Source organism: Hippichthys cyanospilos, chromosome 13 (assembly GCF_059441005.1).
Source record: "Hippichthys cyanospilos isolate Australia breed blue-spotted pipefish chromosome 13, RoL_Hcya_1.0, whole genome shotgun sequence".
Classification (NCBI taxonomy): Eukaryota; Metazoa; Chordata; class Actinopteri; order Syngnathiformes; family Syngnathidae; genus Hippichthys; species Hippichthys cyanospilos.
Window position 1 is genome coordinate 3,945,811 of NC_142381.1, and position 19,623 is coordinate 3,965,433.

At 37.8% G+C, this 19,623-nt stretch overlaps 3 protein-coding genes across 4 annotated transcripts; 1 reads left to right on the forward strand and 2 right to left on the reverse strand.

Annotated features, from left to right (window-relative positions):
- Positions 1-593: 593 nt before the first annotated feature.
- fnta (farnesyltransferase, CAAX box, subunit alpha) lies at positions 594-7,110 on the reverse strand. The gene is made up of 9 exons (XM_088430810.1): positions 6,940-7,110; positions 6,571-6,656; positions 5,694-5,808; positions 5,423-5,527; positions 5,167-5,293; positions 4,923-5,071; positions 4,767-4,829; positions 4,463-4,652; positions 594-4,273 (listed from the first exon to the last, which is right to left on the reverse strand). The coding sequence occupies exons 1-9, from the start codon at positions 7,059-7,061 to the stop codon at positions 4,124-4,126; spliced, it is 1,107 nt and encodes a 368-aa protein (XP_088286936.1). The 5' UTR covers positions 7,062-7,110; the 3' UTR covers positions 594-4,123.
- A 504-nt stretch (positions 7,111-7,614) lies between these two features.
- On the reverse strand, positions 7,615-13,136 carry aup1 (AUP1 lipid droplet regulating VLDL assembly factor). The gene is made up of 12 exons (XM_088430798.1): positions 12,811-13,136; positions 12,115-12,252; positions 11,483-11,633; positions 11,178-11,365; positions 10,677-10,749; positions 9,840-9,913; positions 9,475-9,541; positions 9,208-9,310; positions 8,991-9,128; positions 8,572-8,711; positions 8,421-8,509; positions 7,615-7,976 (listed from the first exon to the last, which is right to left on the reverse strand). The coding sequence occupies exons 1-12, from the start codon at positions 12,849-12,851 to the stop codon at positions 7,931-7,933; spliced, it is 1,248 nt and encodes a 415-aa protein (XP_088286924.1). The 5' UTR covers positions 12,852-13,136; the 3' UTR covers positions 7,615-7,930.
- Positions 13,137-14,055: 919 nt separating this feature from the next.
- ctsf (cathepsin F) lies at positions 14,056-19,195 on the forward strand. 2 transcript variants are annotated; one of them, XM_088430792.1, is made up of 14 exons: positions 14,056-14,449; positions 15,294-15,404; positions 15,579-15,660; positions 16,397-16,452; positions 16,595-16,670; positions 16,957-17,070; positions 17,268-17,416; positions 17,516-17,612; positions 17,709-17,789; positions 17,868-17,987; positions 18,189-18,253; positions 18,338-18,428; positions 18,521-18,579; positions 18,677-19,195. In XM_088430792.1, the coding sequence occupies exons 1-14, from the start codon at positions 14,213-14,215 to the stop codon at positions 18,749-18,751; spliced, it is 1,413 nt and encodes a 470-aa protein (XP_088286918.1). In that variant the 5' UTR covers positions 14,056-14,212; the 3' UTR covers positions 18,752-19,195. The 2 variants fall into 2 exon arrangements, with proteins under 2 accessions (XP_088286918.1, XP_088286919.1); XM_088430793.1 differs by having other exon boundaries at positions 16,598-16,670.
- Positions 19,196-19,623: the final 428 nt, after the last annotated feature.

The following is a 19,623-nucleotide window of genomic DNA, read 5'->3' on the forward strand; positions in this document are numbered from 1 at the left end:
GTTTTTTATAGACATGGTTGTTGTTTTTTGGAAAAAAAGTCTTACTATACATGCACTTTTTTTGAAGGAAAAAAACGCTGTTTTGTTTACAAAAGTTTTTTTTTTTTGTTTTTGAGAGAGCAATGCCTTACATGGTCTTTTTTTGTGAGAAAAAAAAACGCCTTACTATACAGGGTCGTTTTTCTGAAAACAAAAAGCAACCAACAACAACAACAAAACACCTGGCTATACATGGTCTATTTGAAAAAAAAAAAAAAAAAAGTTACGATAAATGGTCATTTAAAAAAACCTTACTATACATGGTCATATTTTTGGAGAAAAAAAAGTCCTTACTAAGCATGGTTGTTGTTTTTTTTTGGGCGAAAAAAAAAAACCTTCTGGTCTTTTTTTTTCCAAACAACTTACTAAACATGGTTATTTTTATTAAACACCTTACTCTATTTTTTTTTTTTTTTGTGGTTGGCTGATGGTCCCCAGGCCGGAGTTTGGACACCTCTGATTGAGTGGACAGAAAAAATAAATGTAAAAATGTGTTTTGGTGGGATTAATGGATAAAAAGCCCCCACAACCCCCCAAAAAAGTAAAGGAATGTCTTTGTGACGGGAGAATATCATTTCATTTTATTGGGAACTGTTTTCATACAGTGACAGAACGACATGCATCTTGAAGGGAGTCTTTGAAGTGATGTTGCAACGTATTGCAGATTTCTGTAGGCGGATTAAAAAAAATATTTCAATGTTTAAAAACCAGATTTCTGGACTTTGTTTTTCCGTGTAAGCATAATTAAGAACTCTTCAAATAAACTTGGCTTACAGGGCTCTGAAAAAAAGCTTCAGTACAAGAACGGCGCAGAGCGATTATTTTAACTTCAGTAAAACGACTATATTCGATCATGCGATAAATTGGATGGGTACAGCATAGCGTATGTCTTGTAAAGTAGTTTGAGGTCCCTTCACACCGGTGAGGCGGACCGTCGTCCTGCGCGGGTCACAAAGCTCCGACGGGCCGTGACGAGGAACGTCGCTAGCGCCGTTAGCGACGCTTTACAACCTTCGGGTGAACTTCGATCAAGGTCGTTTCTGAGCATCCGGGTTACGTTAGCTACACTTTGCGGACAAGGAAAAAAGTGTAATTGTCTAGAACGAAATTAATCAATTCATTATTACCGTAATTCTCCAAATATAGGAGGCGCCTGTGTATAGGATGCACCCTTGATTTTAGGATCAAATTCCTGATGTCAAAACTAGAGCAAAACGGAATAAATCTCATCTTCAGATTTCCTTGTGTTCATATCTGTAAGTTATACATTATATTTGTTGCGGGTAAAGTTACTCGGACATTGGTTCAGTCTGCTTGCTTCTTTTTTTGAATGTCATATCAACCTCGGCTAACACGAACCGCTGTTAGCGGCAACATTTGTGTTAAAACCCGGTTTATGTAGCTGGCGGATCAATCATCCTCGCACGATAAAAATAAATAAATCTTATCTTTAACATTTTATGACAGTCAAAGTTTTGGCCTTTATTTTTTGAGGGAAAAAAATCATGCGTTACAGTATTATAGTATTTATTTTATCAGAAGGTGTACATTAATGAACATGTCTGGTTTTTTTTTGTTTCTGTGCCAAGGATGCTTTAAAATCTGTTGACTCTGGAATTTGCCTTCAGGAACTAGTCAGGGACCTTCATTTGTTGACCTTTGTTGACCTTTGGGGCAACAAAGTGTGCCGCTACTTTACATAATCAACATCAACTTTTGACCAGCCCCTCAGCAAATGGTGATATTTTATACATGCACATATTTCAGCTAAAGTTTAGCTTACCACATCAATGCAAAGCATCCAGCCACATCTGACAATAGCACCGAAGACAATAATGTAGCGAGCCATGGACTAAACTCGAGAACATCCCGCCTTTGAACAGGGACGTATTATTTTGTTACTTTCTAATTATTCGCCGATTGACAAGATAATGCACCAGCGTTCTTCCCGATTGTTGAAACTAAAGGTTGCAGGTAGCACTTGGGACTCGTCTCAAATAGGCTACAACCGCATGCGTTAAAGAAAATAAATGACGAAAGCCACTTTTTGTTCTTGTTGTGGAGCAATCTTGAGATCTGCCGAACAAATAAGAAAAACGGTAATCCTCAGGAATTTGTAGGTGACATTAAAAAGAGGTCGATCTGATCAGTTCATTACAAATCTGAATTAATCTAATTTTTTGTAATTTGTTGACAGCACTAGTAGAGCGCGCGAAGTTCATTCCCCAGCAGTGAGTCACTTATTGACAACAAGAAAAGGCCAGACTCATTAAATGATTACTTTGAGTCGGAACAAAGCAGAAAAAAAATCGATACCGGCCGAATAATTTAATTATTCAATGACTAGTTACATCACAATCTTAATTAGGGCCCGGCAATCGAACAAAATAATTTGATTAAATTTGCCGTTTTAACAACGGAGGATTTGAAAATGAGCTAACTTCTGAAATGGAGAAATTGAGGATTTCAAAATGAGCTGGATTATAAAACGTCTTTACAATTTTGGCATTTCACTCATTCAATCCCAAAGACGTATTTTTAAGTATCTTTCAAGAGGCTAAGACAATGGATACCAGGCCCTTTATTTTTTTTTCTTTATTTGTATGGAAAGGCAGGTATAGAATGTCTGGACTGTAAAGACGTAGAAACACATCTTTGGGATAGTATGAGTTGTGTAAGGTATGCATACTTGCTGAAAATTGTGTCTCTAATGATAAAATGTTTGTAAAACTAAAAATGAAGACATAGGAGTCAATATATCACCATTCAGAAATAAGACCATTCATGTTCCAATTAATTTGCTCTTAATTAGAAAAGAAAAGAAACCCATTTTGTTTCTGATTAGCTGTTGGAGTGAGATTTATTTGTGGAGCGTTTCGATTCCGCAGCGCCCTTACAACATTCAACCAGCAGGGAGCACTGTAAGCATTTTGCCAACACGGATGCTTTCATTTCTGGCTGCCTTTTTTTCCAGCAAATACTTTTAAGAACGAAACAGTAGTACTCCTGTTTGAGGAAAATATTGCAGGCCTGTCAGCATATACCGCGTGTTAATTTTCCGCAAATGCTGTAGAAAAAAGGCCAAGAAGCAGGGGTGCTGTTCTAGCGCTAGCTAGCACGCCGTCTGTTTGCTATTTGCTTGGAGAGCAGCGGGGAGCGCACCTCGTAATGAAGCTAACAGCTGGACCAAACTATGGCGATGGATTTATGATCCCCCGGTGTGCCAGTTTGTTGCTGAGTTCTAATGCGTGTGTTAGCGAGGGTTGTTTTTTTGCCGCAGGAGCACAACAAGCAGGACAAAGTGTTTTACTTGTAGTGTACGTGACAAATGAAATTTAGACACATTTAGACAAACGTTAAACGGACAATGTGTAAGATTTAGACCGTTTTTCATTACGGACAGCAGGAAGTGCTGCGTTTACCGTTGCCCGTAGCTAAAACAGTCATGGCAGCCTCCGAATCAGTGCCGTCCCCCATGTAATGTAATTTAATGATAACCAGACCAACGATTATATTTGAAACATACTGTTGGTCGTTAAAAACACATTTATTTGCAAGTTTTTGCAATTTATAATCATTTAATTTATCCATTTTTAATGAAAAACTGTCTAAATCTTACACATTGGCCCTTTAAGGAAACTGTCTTGTATAGTTGTAGGGCAGGCGGTTATAAATGTCATGTAAAGCATGATAATGCCATCCAGTGGATATTATATTTAATTGCGCCTGATGAATGACGGACCAGAAGTCAAATGTCGCCTTCCAGTAGTGGCGGAAGGTTGGGCAAAAATACACCGATGGACTGACGATTGCAATTTCGTCTGGCTTGAAAAATTGACGGACTGAGGATGACGGCAAGGGGGCGGGGCTCTGACAAATGTCAGACCAGCAAAAACATGTTAAGTGTCCCACGTCTGATTATCACCCAGCCTTTAAAGGGCTGATGAAAATAATTTGTCTCATTCATATTTGTAATTGTTTTCTCTCCATGACAGTCTGTAGAAGTTATTTATATTAGCGAAGAACAGTAAGAAAAAAATAAAAAATAAAAAGACGTGTGGGAGTGGCATGAGACTTGCGGATTTTAGTTCATGTCCTGCAGCTCAGTCGGCGGTGACGGAAGCTCGACGTCCACCGGCTCACTCGATCCGTATTTGTTCTTCAAAGAACGTCCCAGAAACAGCCAATATTCCTTCCGGATGGTATCCTTCTCCTCGGCTAGGTGGTTACAAATCTTCAAAGAGGAAAAACAATGAACAGACAAAACCTTCCCTCTAAACGACATCGAAACCCAAATGTGTGATGTTTGTTTTTAAACTTTTACGCCGCTTTTCCTAGGTTGCCCTCTGACCACTGAACTCCTTTAAACAAAAGGAAATTCCATCTTTTTGCAAAGTAATCCCAAGACTGCGGAATCACTTACTTCGAGTGCTCGTTTTAAAGTTTCTGCTCGGTCTTGCTCCGACTTTCCTTGTTGAGCGCCGTTCTCCAAAGCGTCTTCGTAACAGTCAAAGAGAAAGGCCAGAAGGTAAGGGGAACAATGTGTCTCCTTTAGCTCCAGGACTTTGTCCAGCAGGCCGGGTTGCGAAGACAATCCTCTGTCTTGAAGCATACTGCATGAGGGTAATATTTTTATATATATTTAACGATTATAAACAGACCAAATAATACAACTGACACAGTCCAAAGTGATCAGTAGCAACAGTAACCATATCAGAATGTCTTACCCTTTCAAATAGTTCCATACGCTTTCATTGTGGGGCGCCTTTCTGATCTGGGTCAGACAGTATCTTACGTGAAATAAGAGAAACTTCAAATCAGCTGGACGATTGTTGGCATTTCAGTCAATAGCAAACACGTGAGCCCAAAAGCGTCCCGCTTACTCCATCTCTCTCTCAAGTACGGCTTGATCCGAGAAGCCCGTGGTGTGCGAAATAACGAAATGCCTCTGGTTCCAGGCGGAGTTATTCCTCACATCTTCATCCAGGAGGTTCTCCACAAACTCCAGCTCCTTGTCCCACAATTTGTACTCCTGATAGTTTGGCGAAGGAGAAAACATTTTTGCGATTCAAAGACATCCAAATTGCTTCATGAGGCTTCATTTTCCTTATCCCTGGCACCACCAACCTGGATGACCCACTGTCTGTGCTGCCAGGCATGATAGTTCTTTGCATCTTGGCTGAGGATGTCGGCAATGAACTCCAGCTCCTCTGAGGGATCATTCAACCACTCCACCACTATACGTCTATGATGCCTGGAAGACATGGGAAAATAATGCCACTATTATAACAAAATCGTATTACAACTACTATATTTCTCTCCCTTGGAGAAAGCAATATGTTATCAAACTTGCTTAGGTCCATAAAACTTGACATGCACTCACCAGACTTGGTAGTTTTTAGGTTGGTCTTCAATGATGGCTGTTATGTACCTCATTTCTTCTCTCAGGTCCTTTGACAACGCTTGGAGTAACACTCGCCTGTAGTGCCTGAATGTTCCCACAAAAATGAATGCAAAACTCTTTAGAAAACAATGGAGCCAAATATGGAGCCAAAAACAAAGTTATTTAAATCCGAGGATTTCAATATATATATATTTAATACACATCTAGTGCATTGTTTTTTTTTAATAGAACACAATCGCGGCAATCTCACCACACTGTGTAATTTGCAGCATTCAGTTCAATAGCATCTGCTGTCAAGGCGAAGGCGCGTTCACTCTTTTCGTCATTCTTCAGCAGTGCGCGGAAATAATCGAAGACATCAGAGACTGTTGAGAAAAAACAAATAGTTGAAAATGTTAGACACCAATAGAAAAGGTTTGAATTGTTTTTTTATTTAATAAAGTAGTCATATCCAAACTGTGTTTTACATTTGAGTTGTCTGTGAGATATTAAAAGGGATAATGTACTTATTTAGCCTTTTTCAGCAGTAAAAAAAAAAAGTAACTTATTAACAGCCATTGATGATCATAAAAGCTTCTGAGCAACATTAAAGGGCTAAAAAAAGCCTGACAAACACTGAAAACAATTTCACTCCTTTTTATTTTATAATATTTAATTAATATGCACCAATCAGAACAGCACTCAAGTTTTTTGTATACCTGCTATAAATTGGCAATATCTAGTCTGTTCTTTTATGTTCTATTCTAACTGGGCTGGCAGTGAATCCATTTCATTATTGTGCCTATAATTTATATGATAACTAAATTATTGTTCATGAACAGTTCTTTTAAAAAACAGATTTTGTCAATTCTCGTCGACTAGAAATGACATGTACTGAAGGCTCAGGTAACAACCAATCACTACTCAGCGTGTGAAATACAAACAGGTGATTGGTTGTTGCTTGAGCCTGGTGCATATGCGATGTCATTTGCAGGCAAAATTAAGTGGGAAAAGTATGTTTTTTTTCAGTAACTTTTTACTACTGTAAATGATTAAAAAATAGTGGACTATAATTTTAAATTGGCTTGATTCGCCAAAAACAAAAAACAAAAGTGAGCTACTGGGAGAGCCATTTGCAGCAAACTTACACTTTTCTGAATAAGCAATCTTGACAACAGGATTGGGACCATCATCTTGAGGAACAGGCTCCAAGTCAGCCCACTCTTTCCTGTCTCTGAAAAGCACAACACGAACTTTGACATTTGACATAAAGAAAAATATAGATGGGGCTTGGACATGTACATGATGCCAGTGGCACAAATTTAAAAAAAATAAGGAATTGACCGTAATGACACAAAATACTAAATTTGCGAGCAAGAATGCTCGGTGACTGGTCTGAAAAAAATCAAAACAAAAACATCGTGGCATGTCTTTGCATTCACTGAAAAGTAGACTCAATGGTTTAAATAGGGAGCTAGCTAGATCGACACAAGTCCGTTTGTGAAATCGAACATTACCTGTAAAATATATATCGATGAATGCCGAAGTCGTCGTCCACGTGGTCTCCTGCCTCTACGTCAAACTCGTTATCGTCTCTAAATCTCACAGAATCGTTGGCAATATCCTCAATTCCCGACATTGCTAACTTGCTAGCTTGTCAATCACAATGCTTGGGAAAGGAACGGAAACTACGCAATTTCCGGTTTGGACAAAAGATGCGTTTGAGTTCAATCGGATATTTTGTCACAGTAGAAAAAACATACGTTTGATCTGCAACAAGTTGCAGCATTTATCGATTTAATTATTTGTCCACATACATGAATTTGAAAAGTTATTAAATATATCATTCTGTCCTATTAAGTAACTTATTTGTACATGACATGAACACTGAACTAGCATTCTGTCACAATATAAAATCAAATTTACGTTTGGTATTAAATGATTTGTATGTGCAGGAATTTAATACACTACTGACTGTGCAGTTTTGTACCGGTACGAAATTAATATTGACACGTTTTTCGTTTACTAATAACAGCAAATTTAATGTTGGCTGTTGTCTCAAATTTAAATAATCTGCATTGTACCACTGTGAACAATAGTAATAGAAATATAGAAATAAAGTATAGGACAATCATGTTATCATAATAATAGAAACAAGAATAAAAACAATCGTGAAATAATTCCACCAAAGGCAAGGTCAAACTGAACTTTATTTGTAATTGACGACTCTGGACATTATAAAAATAAATAGATGATTCACAGTCAGTGGATCATAATACAAAGTGTTATCAAAATTATGCATCAGCAAGCATGAAGAATTGAACACATGCATTATTCACCATTTCCACCAACTTATACTGTATATGGTGAGAACACTCCGGAACCTGTCGAGCAAGTCGCTTTTCCATCACCACCACCAGCTGATTGAGTATAAAATCATCTTTCAGACTAGACGGATTCATCAAACGATTCTTTCTTGTTGGGGGGTTCTGACATGACCCGGCGTGTTCAGAGACTGTCTTCGTGATCCAATCCGTATTTTTCAATGTAACGTCTGGGAAGGAAAAAATAAAACATTTTAATAGGAGTTAACGTGGTTACTCATGTACTTATGTTCAGCCGTTTCACGGTATCTAGTACTACTAATCATACTTGGATGCTGTTTTTCCAAGAGCTACTTCAGATGATCGAATTATAAAGTACACAACTGCGGACACTATGTGTCCACAAATGTGGACACTATTAAAGTAAGTGATACGTTTACTAAAAGTCATTGATCACTTTAGTACTCATTTTCATAAAATAAAAAACTTTTTCCAAGGAAATGTAAATACGTTTTTGTCACATCTAATTAATTATGAACAGCTGACTTTTTGTTGTTTTATTTGTTGCATCATCAGTATCTTACTGAGTTTGAAGCATACTTTTGTGATTTGTGTATTTACTAATATTCTCGCATGTTTATGGCCCAATATTGCTGAGGTCAAGGAAATCAAACCTTCTTGCAAAACTATACAGCGCTTCTTTCCTCTCCTGTAGGGACAAATGCCTGTCAGCGGGTGATTTCCCAAACGTTTTGGCAGCAGGCTGCGGAGAAGACAAAATCGAATTAGATTCCGATAGATTAATTTGTTTAAAAAAAAATGTACCTTTATAGTGTGAGCAGAACTGGAAGAATAAATGCTGTTCATCGAAGCCCCAAACGGTGATGACTCAGCATCATCCGTTGAAGAATCCTCCTTATTTTCCAGCAGGTTCGCTATGGTGACGTTAACGCAATTGGTTTTTGCTAAGAAAAAAAAAAAGGCCAGATGAGGAAACACAGGTCATGGCGTTCTACACTTGATTTACATCATTCTTGGAGATTCTAAATTTAATTTTCCGGCTGAAACAGCACATTATGAGTCAGCGTGATTTAAAAAGTGATCAGTAGGAACGGCAACTTTGCCAGGCTCGAAGTATTTTTTTTAAATCTCTCATGCCAGCCCGTATGGAGCACTCAAGCGCTGCTAGCTAGTGGCTAATTTATGCTAGATGTGGGAAGTCAAGTGTGCGGACTGTGTCCTACCCAAGTCCTTTGCGATGACATTGAGGGGGACGTCAGGAAGGACATCTTTCACCTGCTGGGCCATTTGAGCTATCCTGCGCTCATCCGTTCCCAAACCCGGCATCACGAAACCCAGGCCAATAGAACCGGGTCTTATGCCTGAAGCGCGAAATACATCGATCGATGTGCAAAGGCGTCGCGGTGAACTTTGCCAGATCCGCTTGATTGATTCGCTTACCTGTAGACGTTTGCGGAAGGGCGCGTCGTTTTCTTTTGATGTGCTCGGCTTTGTCGGCTTTAGTGATCTTCGTTGAGACCAAGCCAAGTTCGCAGGCCAGCAACTGCAAGGGTGAAATCCCAAAAACGTAGCAGATGATTTGGCAAGCGACCACAGGGCTGCAAGTGATTCCTTTTATGCACTTACAAACACGATAGCTAGCCAAAACAAAACAAAACGCGACAATGCAGAGTTAGCACAATCCTCGTCAAAGTGGCTTTATTTTACCTCCTGGACTTTGTTGGCAAATTCCTGCGAGGACTCGCCATCCTCTCGCGAAACTGGTGGTAACCACCTGATTGCAAGAAAGAAAAAGTTCCGATACCTTGATAATAATTAGGCGCACAAACCGCCGATGACGACGATTGGCGTCAAAGATACATTTTAACAAGGCTGTCGGTAAATAGGTCAAATAAATAAATCAAAAGTCCAGTGAGTGACATTCAATGACTGAGCGGTCAGTGAATATATTCACGGGTACAAAGAAAGTAGAGAAGCACTACACAAATGAAGTCAATTTACAAGAAAAACAAATACGTACATGTTTTGATGATTTAACCAAGTCGAGATAATGATACAAAAATATTTAGTACCTTACATGATACACTGTAAATGGCGAAAAAAATGTCCATAACAGCTCTGTCAGCCAACTGCTCTCAGGTGTGCTCTGCAGACAAGAAAAAACAAACATCTATTTGTTGAAATATAATATAATTTAACAGGAGTTGACTAACAACAAAAGTATCATTCCTAAATCATCACCTTCTTAAAATAATAGTCTTAGTCATATTTTTTGCCTTAAAAACAAATGAAGATGGATATCAGGGTCTTAAATGAGATTTTAAAGTTGGCATGATGAGATTTAATATCATCATGGTGAGATTTAAAGGGATGGTCCACTTATTTAGCATTTTTCAGCAGTTAATAGTTAATACTTTGTCTACTTGCTAATAACTTTTCATGTACAATTAATACCGTGTTAAAAATAAAAAACCCTGCGGAAATGACATCACCTAAACCTAAGGCTCAGGTAAGGACCAATCAGTGCTCACCTATCAGTCATGTGACATTCGCTGAGCTGTGTCACATAAAAGTGACATAAATGTGTTTCGAACTTTTCCTTTAAATCTCTGAATGTTAACTTTAAATGTCGTCGATATTGTTTGGGATCCTAATACGAAAATTATTAATAAATATATTTACTCATAACCTGCCGACTCAGTTATGATTTTCATGTACATAGCCATCCAATTCAAATGAATCTTTGAGGTCTTTTCTCAACAATGGGTTTTTCTGTATTTGGTTTGGTTTGTCATGTTTTCTGAAGAAAAAAAAGAATGAACAAAACGACCAAGACCATAATTTAAAGAAGTCGACAGAATGAATATGTCTGCACGCTTTTGCCTATGAAAATCCCCAAATTATATTACCAAGGCTATGAGAGGTCTCGCTACCCTCAAGGCCACAGGCTGGATGGAGTCTGTCAGCGAAAAGGGCCATGAACTGACAAAGAAAAAGCGAGAATATCAGTTAGAAAATACATGTCGGAATAGTATGAGTGTTGTCACATTTTTTGTAAATATTTCATAATGTATTTTAATGGTACAACAGAACTTGCACTTTATTCCAAGTGTCAGCTTGTAAAGTTAATTTTATATTGAAATTAAAGCACATGTTTTCTCAATATCCTACATGTTTTTCTCTTATGAGGGGAATTATCAAAACACTTTATCCATCTGCTCCTGGTCCGGCCCTTTTTTGAGAAAAAATGTAAAAACGCGTCTTTGGGATTGAAAGATTAATTACATGACACCAGAAAGTGAAAACAGGCCCTTTTTGGACATCACTTGGAAGCGCATCTGCTTTTGTTGCCAGCAGTTTTGACATCCACGGCTATGCATGTTGTTTTGACTTCAAGTGACGGCACTGACCTGAACTTGAGCAGGCCGGCACGTCCATTGGTGGTGTCTTCTTCGGGGAGAAGCAGCAATGGGAAGGCACCTTCGGTGGAGCAGTACCTCTGAAGCGACTCTCCGATCGCCCCCCTGCCGAGCGTGGGGTTCACTTCCATGAAGCCTCTGGCCCAACACACGAAACCTGTGGAGCCCTCAAACTGGGGCTAATGAACAAAAACACATTTAGTAAACACAATTTTTCACTATTCACGCATAAACAAAGTAAAGGGGGTCGTTTGTTTATGGGTACGTGCAAAAAAAAAAAAAAAAAAACGACTCACGGTGCAGCAAGGGGTCAGGAGGTTGATTATGTTGTGATCGAACTCCGTCACATGATTGCATATGTAGAGTTTGGTATTTTTGTCCCGGGATTGAGGATTTTGCTGCCTCACATGCATTCCCAACACGGAGCACATAACCCTCACGATAAATCTGTTAGGGCAGAAAAAGATACATACATACAAGAAACATACATTTTGTCTGTTTGGCTTGACAGCAAATTACATACAAATAAGCTATAGTAAGGCTAGACGATATGACCAAAAAATAAAATTTTGATTTTCTTCCATCATTCTAGAAGATTTCAGTCTTAAACTAATATAAAGGGAAGAAAATAAAACCAACAGACAATCATTTAAAGCGAGTTTCAAAGAATATCATTGATTCAATGAAATGCAGTATTATTTTTTTTTTTATCAAATTGCAACCAATAATCTTAACAATTATTGTTTTGCAAATTTAAAACAAATAAATAGCACTTTTTTTTCATAAACCTGCGATGTTTGCACCTTGTCTCCATATAAACTGCTTCAAAATTGGAGCATGTATAACATATCAATGTTTCAAACGAGGTAAGTCAAGTTTGCTGTATGGTAAAGTACAACATAGAAAACGTAGATTTAAATTGACATACCTTCTTAGAAAACTTTCAGGTAGTGCACAGCTGACGAGGAAAACATGCACGCCAATGAAAATCCTTAATAACATCAAACAAACTCCGACTGGAAAATAAATCACCAACAGCAGGAAGACAAGTGTGTCTTTAGGTAACCTGCGCAAAAAATAAAATAGGAAATAATCAAATCACATTTTTTAAATAAAAAAAACAACCATGAGGAAAACTCAACCCTTGTGTGGTATTTTGTACAATGTTTTAATCTTAACATCAAAGGGAAAGCATTGAAGACACTGGGGAGCTGAAATTTCACCCAGATGATGACAGCATGTCCATTTTCACCATGGTTATTACTACTAAAATACGGCATGAATGATGCTGGGAAAAACATACCCAAAGTAGGTCAAAATACTGCACAAGATTTAAAATTAACAGAAAGCTTGCGTTTTTTTTCCTATATCGTACTCAGAGAACGTGTACTAGGAAACGAGGTGACAAATTATTTCAATCAATTGTTGTTTATTTTCGATTAGTAGCATGACGTGTTTTGCTAACCAAACCTTTGAACAAGCGTGAAATCGGATCTTGCAAACGGATCTGAATTCGATCGATCACATACGATATCACCGTAAGGGTAATTATCGACACTACGGCTAATTTCAAATATTAGGGCAGTTAGCGTTACATGAGATCGATACTCGTTTAAAGACTTACCGGTGGAAGTCGATCATATCGTCAATAACCGGAGCCTCCATTTTTGTCAAATCAAATCTGAACTGGAAAGTACGCCGCTATAAAAACAACAACCAGATCCTTCTCTCTAAAAATAAATCGGTCATCACGTTCAGAGCGCTTAACGTGTCATTCTAGGGTACGCGGCAAGCGGGACACTGCAAAATGTATCATTTGCTTTATGATGTGACGAAATTTGGACTAAAACCTTCTTATGAAAGTGCAAGTTCCAAGAGTTAGCCAGAAATTCGGTTCTGTTAGCAATGCTAATGATTATTCACTGCAATAACCTTAGTCGAATCACTTCCGGGTCAAATTCTACAAAATAAAAGGATATTACCGACAAAAAAATCCGATAAACTATACATTACATGCCCAAAAAAAAAAACATGGGAAAAACATGGGAAAATTATACGGCAGTGACTTAAGTCAATATTACATAAAAATTGTTTCAGCATCGTGTCATTTTCTTTACGTACAGTAACGTCATTCGACCACTACTTTCAAAATAAAACTCAATTCACAGTTGTGTCGTCCTCTGGTGGGCACTCCTCATCCAGACATTTATTTATTTATATTTTTAATACTATACACAGCATAATTTTGATAATTTAGTCATCGCTGGTCCATCTTGCAATAATTCCAATACAGAATAAGAAATGGATGGACAACTTTGAACAACAAGCAAACAACAATAAAACGTACAAAAAATAATAAGAGACAATTAATCTAAAAGAATAAACTTAAAAAATGTAGAAATAATGGAACGTAAATACATGCGTTTAACGTATTACAATTCTATTGTTTTTTTTAAACCTTATCTCACATCTCATTGAAAGAATGTAACGTTTAATCTCGCTATAGACCACATTAAACATTGTTTTCTTCTAATATATTTGGAGCAATGAATGTGATATTTTGCCAAAAACATTCATGCATTTTATAAATACATAGATTAACTTTTTCTCGATTATTTTCAACAAAGCCAAACAAAACATTCTTCCAGGCTATCGTGAAATCCTTTTCAAAAATTGTAAGCACATTCACATTATTTCTACCACAATAAACTTACAGATGGACAATGCCAAAATAAAAAAACTACAGTTTCTGGGGATTTTAACCAAAAAAAAAAAAAAACGCTGGTCCAACAAGCGCGGCCTTGCAAAATAAGTCTGCGTCACAAAAGTATCGAGCGTGATGCACTTGAACGCACCCCTCAGCTGATAACATAGACTCCTCCCACAGAGTGGTTCCAGGATTTGTTTGGCAACAACAGCTTCTCTTTTGCAAAAAAAAAAAAAATTGTTTGTTCTGGCAGGAAGACAACCTGACGCCCTTATAGCTGAACCAACTGCAAGCACCTCCTCTTTCTTCTAAGAACGACATGGCGATGGGTCAAACCTTCGTCTGTGTGGCCTTGGCCGCCGTACTCGGCGCCGCGTTCGGACTCGGTGAGGATACGGACCGGCCTCTGCTCGGTCCACCGGGCTCCGCCATCCGAGTGACGGAGAACGACCCCGGCTTGAAGAAGGCTCTGCAGTTCGCCCAGGAGCGCTACAACTTGGGCTCCAACGCGATGCACCTCCGCAAAGTCAGCAGACTTATCTCCGCCACAAAGCAGGTAGCGATGAAAAATACGACGGATGCACTTAGTAAAAACACGACGCAAATAGATTGTTTTGAACACATCGATCACCGTCTGAACTTAAAAAAACAAACAAACGAAAAAAACATTCAAAATAAATGTACTCGATCGGATTCATAAAATCGGAAGCGTTACCGATTTGGTATTTCTTGTTTTGCGGAACCGGAAATTAACTCAACTAACATTATACAACTTAACAGTTTCTGGACGATTGCATCTGTCATGCCGCGATCACATGCAGTGGAACAAGTTCAACAACAAATCAAAGAAAAAGGCCTCGAGCTACAGCATTCCAACACAAAAATTCAAAGGGAAGTAGGGCCAATCCGAAATATAGAAAAATGTACACCAGGAGGTTAAAATAAAAATCGCATATTTTCGAAATAAAAGCCACAGGTTTTACTAGAATACAGTTGTATATTTCATTAAAGTCGGAATTAATTAAAATACATTTTTTGAAATAGGTCAAATCAAATACAAATGAGATGAAAAAAGTATATCTTCTAATAAAGTATCTTGATCAGGCAAAGTTATACAATGGAGTTGTACTTTTTAGGAAAACAATGTAATTTATTCTACAATTAATCTTTTACAACATTCTGGGGGAAAATATTTATTTTATACTCATAATAACGCAAGAGTCAACTCATTCAGTGCCAATGACGACTGTAGACGTTAAAGATCCGTTCTTACTCGGCTCAACTGCGTGACCCTAAAATTCTTTTGTATGTAGGCATGTGTCTGAACAATATCTGTATAAATAATTCAGTGTTTGATATTCTTTGTTCTATCAAAAATAACATTTGTGTTTGTTTTCCAGCTGGTTAGGGGTATCCGCTACACGATCACAGTGGAAATGAGTAACACTCAGTGTAAAAAATCTACCATGCTCCGGACTTGTGACTTCTATCCCGAGTTGCAACAACTGAAGGTAGACTGTCTTATTTTAGTTAAAAAAAAAAAAAGTCGAGTTGTTTATATTCACCACAGACACGCTCACTCAGCTAGTTTATTTTCGGTCTCATTGTTTTCGCTTCTCCATAAGGAGAAAGTTGCCACATGTAAATGTTGACATTACACTGATTTTTTTTTTTTTTTTTCCTAGACCGAGGTTTGTGTGTTTGAAATCTGGGACATCCCCTGGCAGGCGACATCGAATTTGCTCAAACAGAAATGCCAACCAAAGGGTGAGTCTAATCTTTAGCATGTTGTTTCTTTTCAATACAAATACACAGCTTTTTTCACAAAGATTATTTTATGGTGTAATTTGGTGTTCCACTGTAATTCTTAATTATTAATTCTTAATTCTTAATTCTTAATAAGTGCAATAATGTTTCTACGTTGCGTTCATTGCAATAAACCTGCTAATATATGCTCCAATTTTGTAGCAATTTATATGGGGCAAGGCTCAAAAACTGAGTTTTTGTCAAAGAAAGTGCGATTTCATAAAATAAATTCAATTTGCTCCAAAAATTGAAGAATATACATGGCGATTAAGTTATTATACTTATTCGTACCCCAAAAATGCTTGCGGTTTATGCGCTGCTGAAGAATTATAAAGATTATAAAGTGCACTTCAGGAAATTGAAGGCTTTTAGGTGCCTTATATTGGGGAAAATATGGTCGCGTTTTCTCGGCATTTGTGTTTTGCTGCAGCTTCCATTTTGTATTGATGTAAAGCGTTAAATCACGGGTGTCAAACTCAAGGCCCGGGGGCCAGATCCGGCCCGCCACGTCGTTTTATGTGGCCCGCGAAATACTGATTTGACTTCAAGTTTCTGGCTAAAATACAGAAGTTACGATAAAATGAGTTTGACACTCCTGATACAGACCAAAGTCCAATGTCCACTTCAGTGGACACAAAGGAATCGGCTGTCTAGAAAACAAATTCACAATTACTTACTCAAACTTTTTTCTCATCAGCTTTACCAGAAGATACGAACAAAGTTGAGGATGCTTCCCCTGACCAGCCTCTGACGGTGAAAAAAAAAAAAAGTCATGCTTATATCAGTAGACAGTTGTACTGCGTGGTTGATAAGCAAATAGTCCCAGTCAAGTTGAACCTAAAGATAAGATTTGCCTTGTTGAGATTGCGTGTTTACATATTTTTTCTTTACTTAGCAGGAGTCTATGGAGCTGCTGGGCCTTTTCAAAGACTTCATGGTTAAATACAACAAAGTCTACAGCACCCAGGAGGGTATGTACTGTATATATTGTACATTCTTATGCCTAAAGAGTGAAATTATGTTCCTACTTTTGTACCTTCAATAATTTTGGACTTAAAAAAAATAATAAATACTTGAGTACTTTTTTATCTGAAGCAATCCATTACTTTCATACTTGATTCATTTTGTACCAAACGTTTTAGTTGGGTACTAAGCCCAAGTTGGGTGATAATAAAGGCAGATTAGTAAAAAAATTCCAATTTCTGAAAATATACACTATGTATTCAACATTTTTGAATTATTTATTGCTCTGTGTAGAGGCTGACCGCCGCTTGCAGATCTTCCACGAGAACGTAAAGACGGCAGCAAGGATCCAGTCTTTGGATCAGGGATCTGCAGAGTACGGCATCACTAAATTCAGTGACCTAACTGGTGCGTATACAAACGTTTTGTCAGTAGGCACTAACACATTGCTTTCAGACGCAAAATAATTTGGGGTTTTGGTTGTTAATCTAGTTTTTGATTGCCAGCCCAGTTAAAATAGATTTCGATTCATACCGCTGTCAACGGAAGTTACTGTATTTCAAATCAAGTCATCGGTGAACTGCTTTCCTTCTCGTTGCTCGCAGAGGAGGAGTTTCGCTCCACTTACCTGAACCCGTTGCTGAGCCAGTGGACTCTACAGCGACCAATGAAATTGGCCTCCTCTGCCCAAAGTCCCGCCCCCGCCAGCTGGGATTGGAGGGATCACGGCGCCGTTAGTCCTGTTAAGAACCAGGTACCACCACATTATATACTATATATTAGTAAGACTTACTATAATATTTTGTTACTGTAATATTACACTATAATTGTTTTTTTTTTGTTTTTTTTTAAGGGTATGTGTGGATCTTGCTGGGCATTTTCTGTCACAGGTAACATTGAAGGGCAGTGGTTTCTAAAAAATGGAACTTTGCAGTCATTGTCTGAACAAGGTAATGTTGCACCACTTAAAGATTGTTACATTATCTAAAATATGAGCATGGGTTGATTTCTTTTTTTTTTTTTTCTATGACTTTCCTGGGTTTTAGAGCTGGTTGACTGCGATGGTCTGGACGAGGCGTGCAGAGGCGGGTTGCCATCAAATGCTTACGAAGCAATTGAGAATCTTGGTAAATTAAAGCCGTGACCTTTGTGCTGGTATAATGCATCATGTTCCCAGTGTATCTGACTGTGGTCATCTTGCGAAGGCGGTCTGGAACTGGAGAGCGATTATTCCTATACTGGCCACAAGCAGAAATGCGACTTCATCGGCAGGAAGGTGGCCGCCTACATCAACAGCTCTGTGGAGTTGTCCAAAGATGAGAATGGTGAGGTCACATCAGAAAAGTGCATAAACAATGACAAAAAAGTCTTAAAGTCCATTCATTATTTTTTCTTTAGAATAATATAAAGTGGTACCTCGACTTACGAAATTAACTAAAGTAGAGGCGGTTTTTGCATGGAATTAGCCTAATTCGTTCCAAGCCTTAAAACACTTCTAAGGCTTTTTTTATTTTATTTTCTCTCAGAAATCGCAGCTTGGTTGGCTGAGAATGGCCCCGTCTCTGTTGCTCTGAATGCATTTGCCATGCAGGTAAAGTAAACTATCAATGTTTTTTATATTATTTTTTTATGAGGAGTGATGGGGAAGTCGAATTTGACTTACGTTCTTGTGCAGTTTTACAGGAAGGGTGTGTCCCACCCTTTTAAGATCTTCTGTAACCCCTGGATGATTGACCATGCAGTGCTTCTGGTGGGATATGGTGACCGTAAGTTATATTTTTTTATCACTTTTTATTTGAAATTTTATGGATCAAATCATATGGTAACAATAAAATGATTTAATCCCAAATCTTTTCAGGCAAGGGAATTCCATTCTGGGCCATCAAAAACAGTTGGGGGGAAGATTATGGGGAGCAGGTAAAACAAACCCAAGACGTTTTTTTTTTTTTTTACTTTATAGATGCCAAAATGACAACTTGATCTCTTATATCGATAATGCTTTTCTCTCTCAAAGGGTTACTATTACTTATACCGAGGCTCCAATGCGTGTGGGATCAACAGAATGGCTTCATCTGCTGTTGTCAACTAACTGAAAAGAACTACTACGTTTTTTTTTTGGTCTACCTTGCATACAGATTGTCATAATGTGATGGCACACATTTGATCAAGACTGCACAGCATTCCTAGTTCCCACATTCACATCCTCCTCTTATTGTTAAACCAGATTAGTGTTCCTTTAGATGCATGACAGAGCTGTGACTAACTTCAGAATAATCGATTGAAATTTGAATTTTTTGGGGGTAGATTTTATATGCATTTTTAATTTCTTATATGTCAAGCATTGATTTTAAGTCATTTTGTCAGACAAATTTCTCTTTGAGGCAATTGTTAGTTAAATCATTTGTGATGTGAATTTCACCCTGTTTTGTTGTTATTGGTTGAGTGAACAATAGTTTTGAACAAAGTTGTTTGCTTTATTTGTTGGGAACATAAGAAATAAATGAAAGTGAAAATAAAACGAATGAAAAAGGAATGAACCGTTTTTTTTAACTCCTTCACTCCCAAAGACATTTAAAAAAACGGTTTGGCTAAAGTAATGCTGGTACTAAAGTAACTGAGTAATACATATCAATTACTTTAGGCAATGAAGTATTTAATTTTACTTTAAAGGGATAGTGTGTAAGATTTAGGCCGTTTTTCATTACGGACAGCAGGAGGTCTGCAGCCATGTGGACTCTTGAAAAATAGTAATATTTTGAAAAATAAAATACTGCACTCTACATGCGATTGAATGTCCGGACTTTAAAAAATATGCTAATATCGATTTACCTCTTAATCAACTAAACCAGTTTGTTTAATTGGCATTATCATCTGTGAAGGTTAAGAAAAAGATAATGAGATTATTTCTGAAGAGAGTACACACTTGCTGTACAAGCGTAGGGAGTAAAAAGTAGTCAAAAC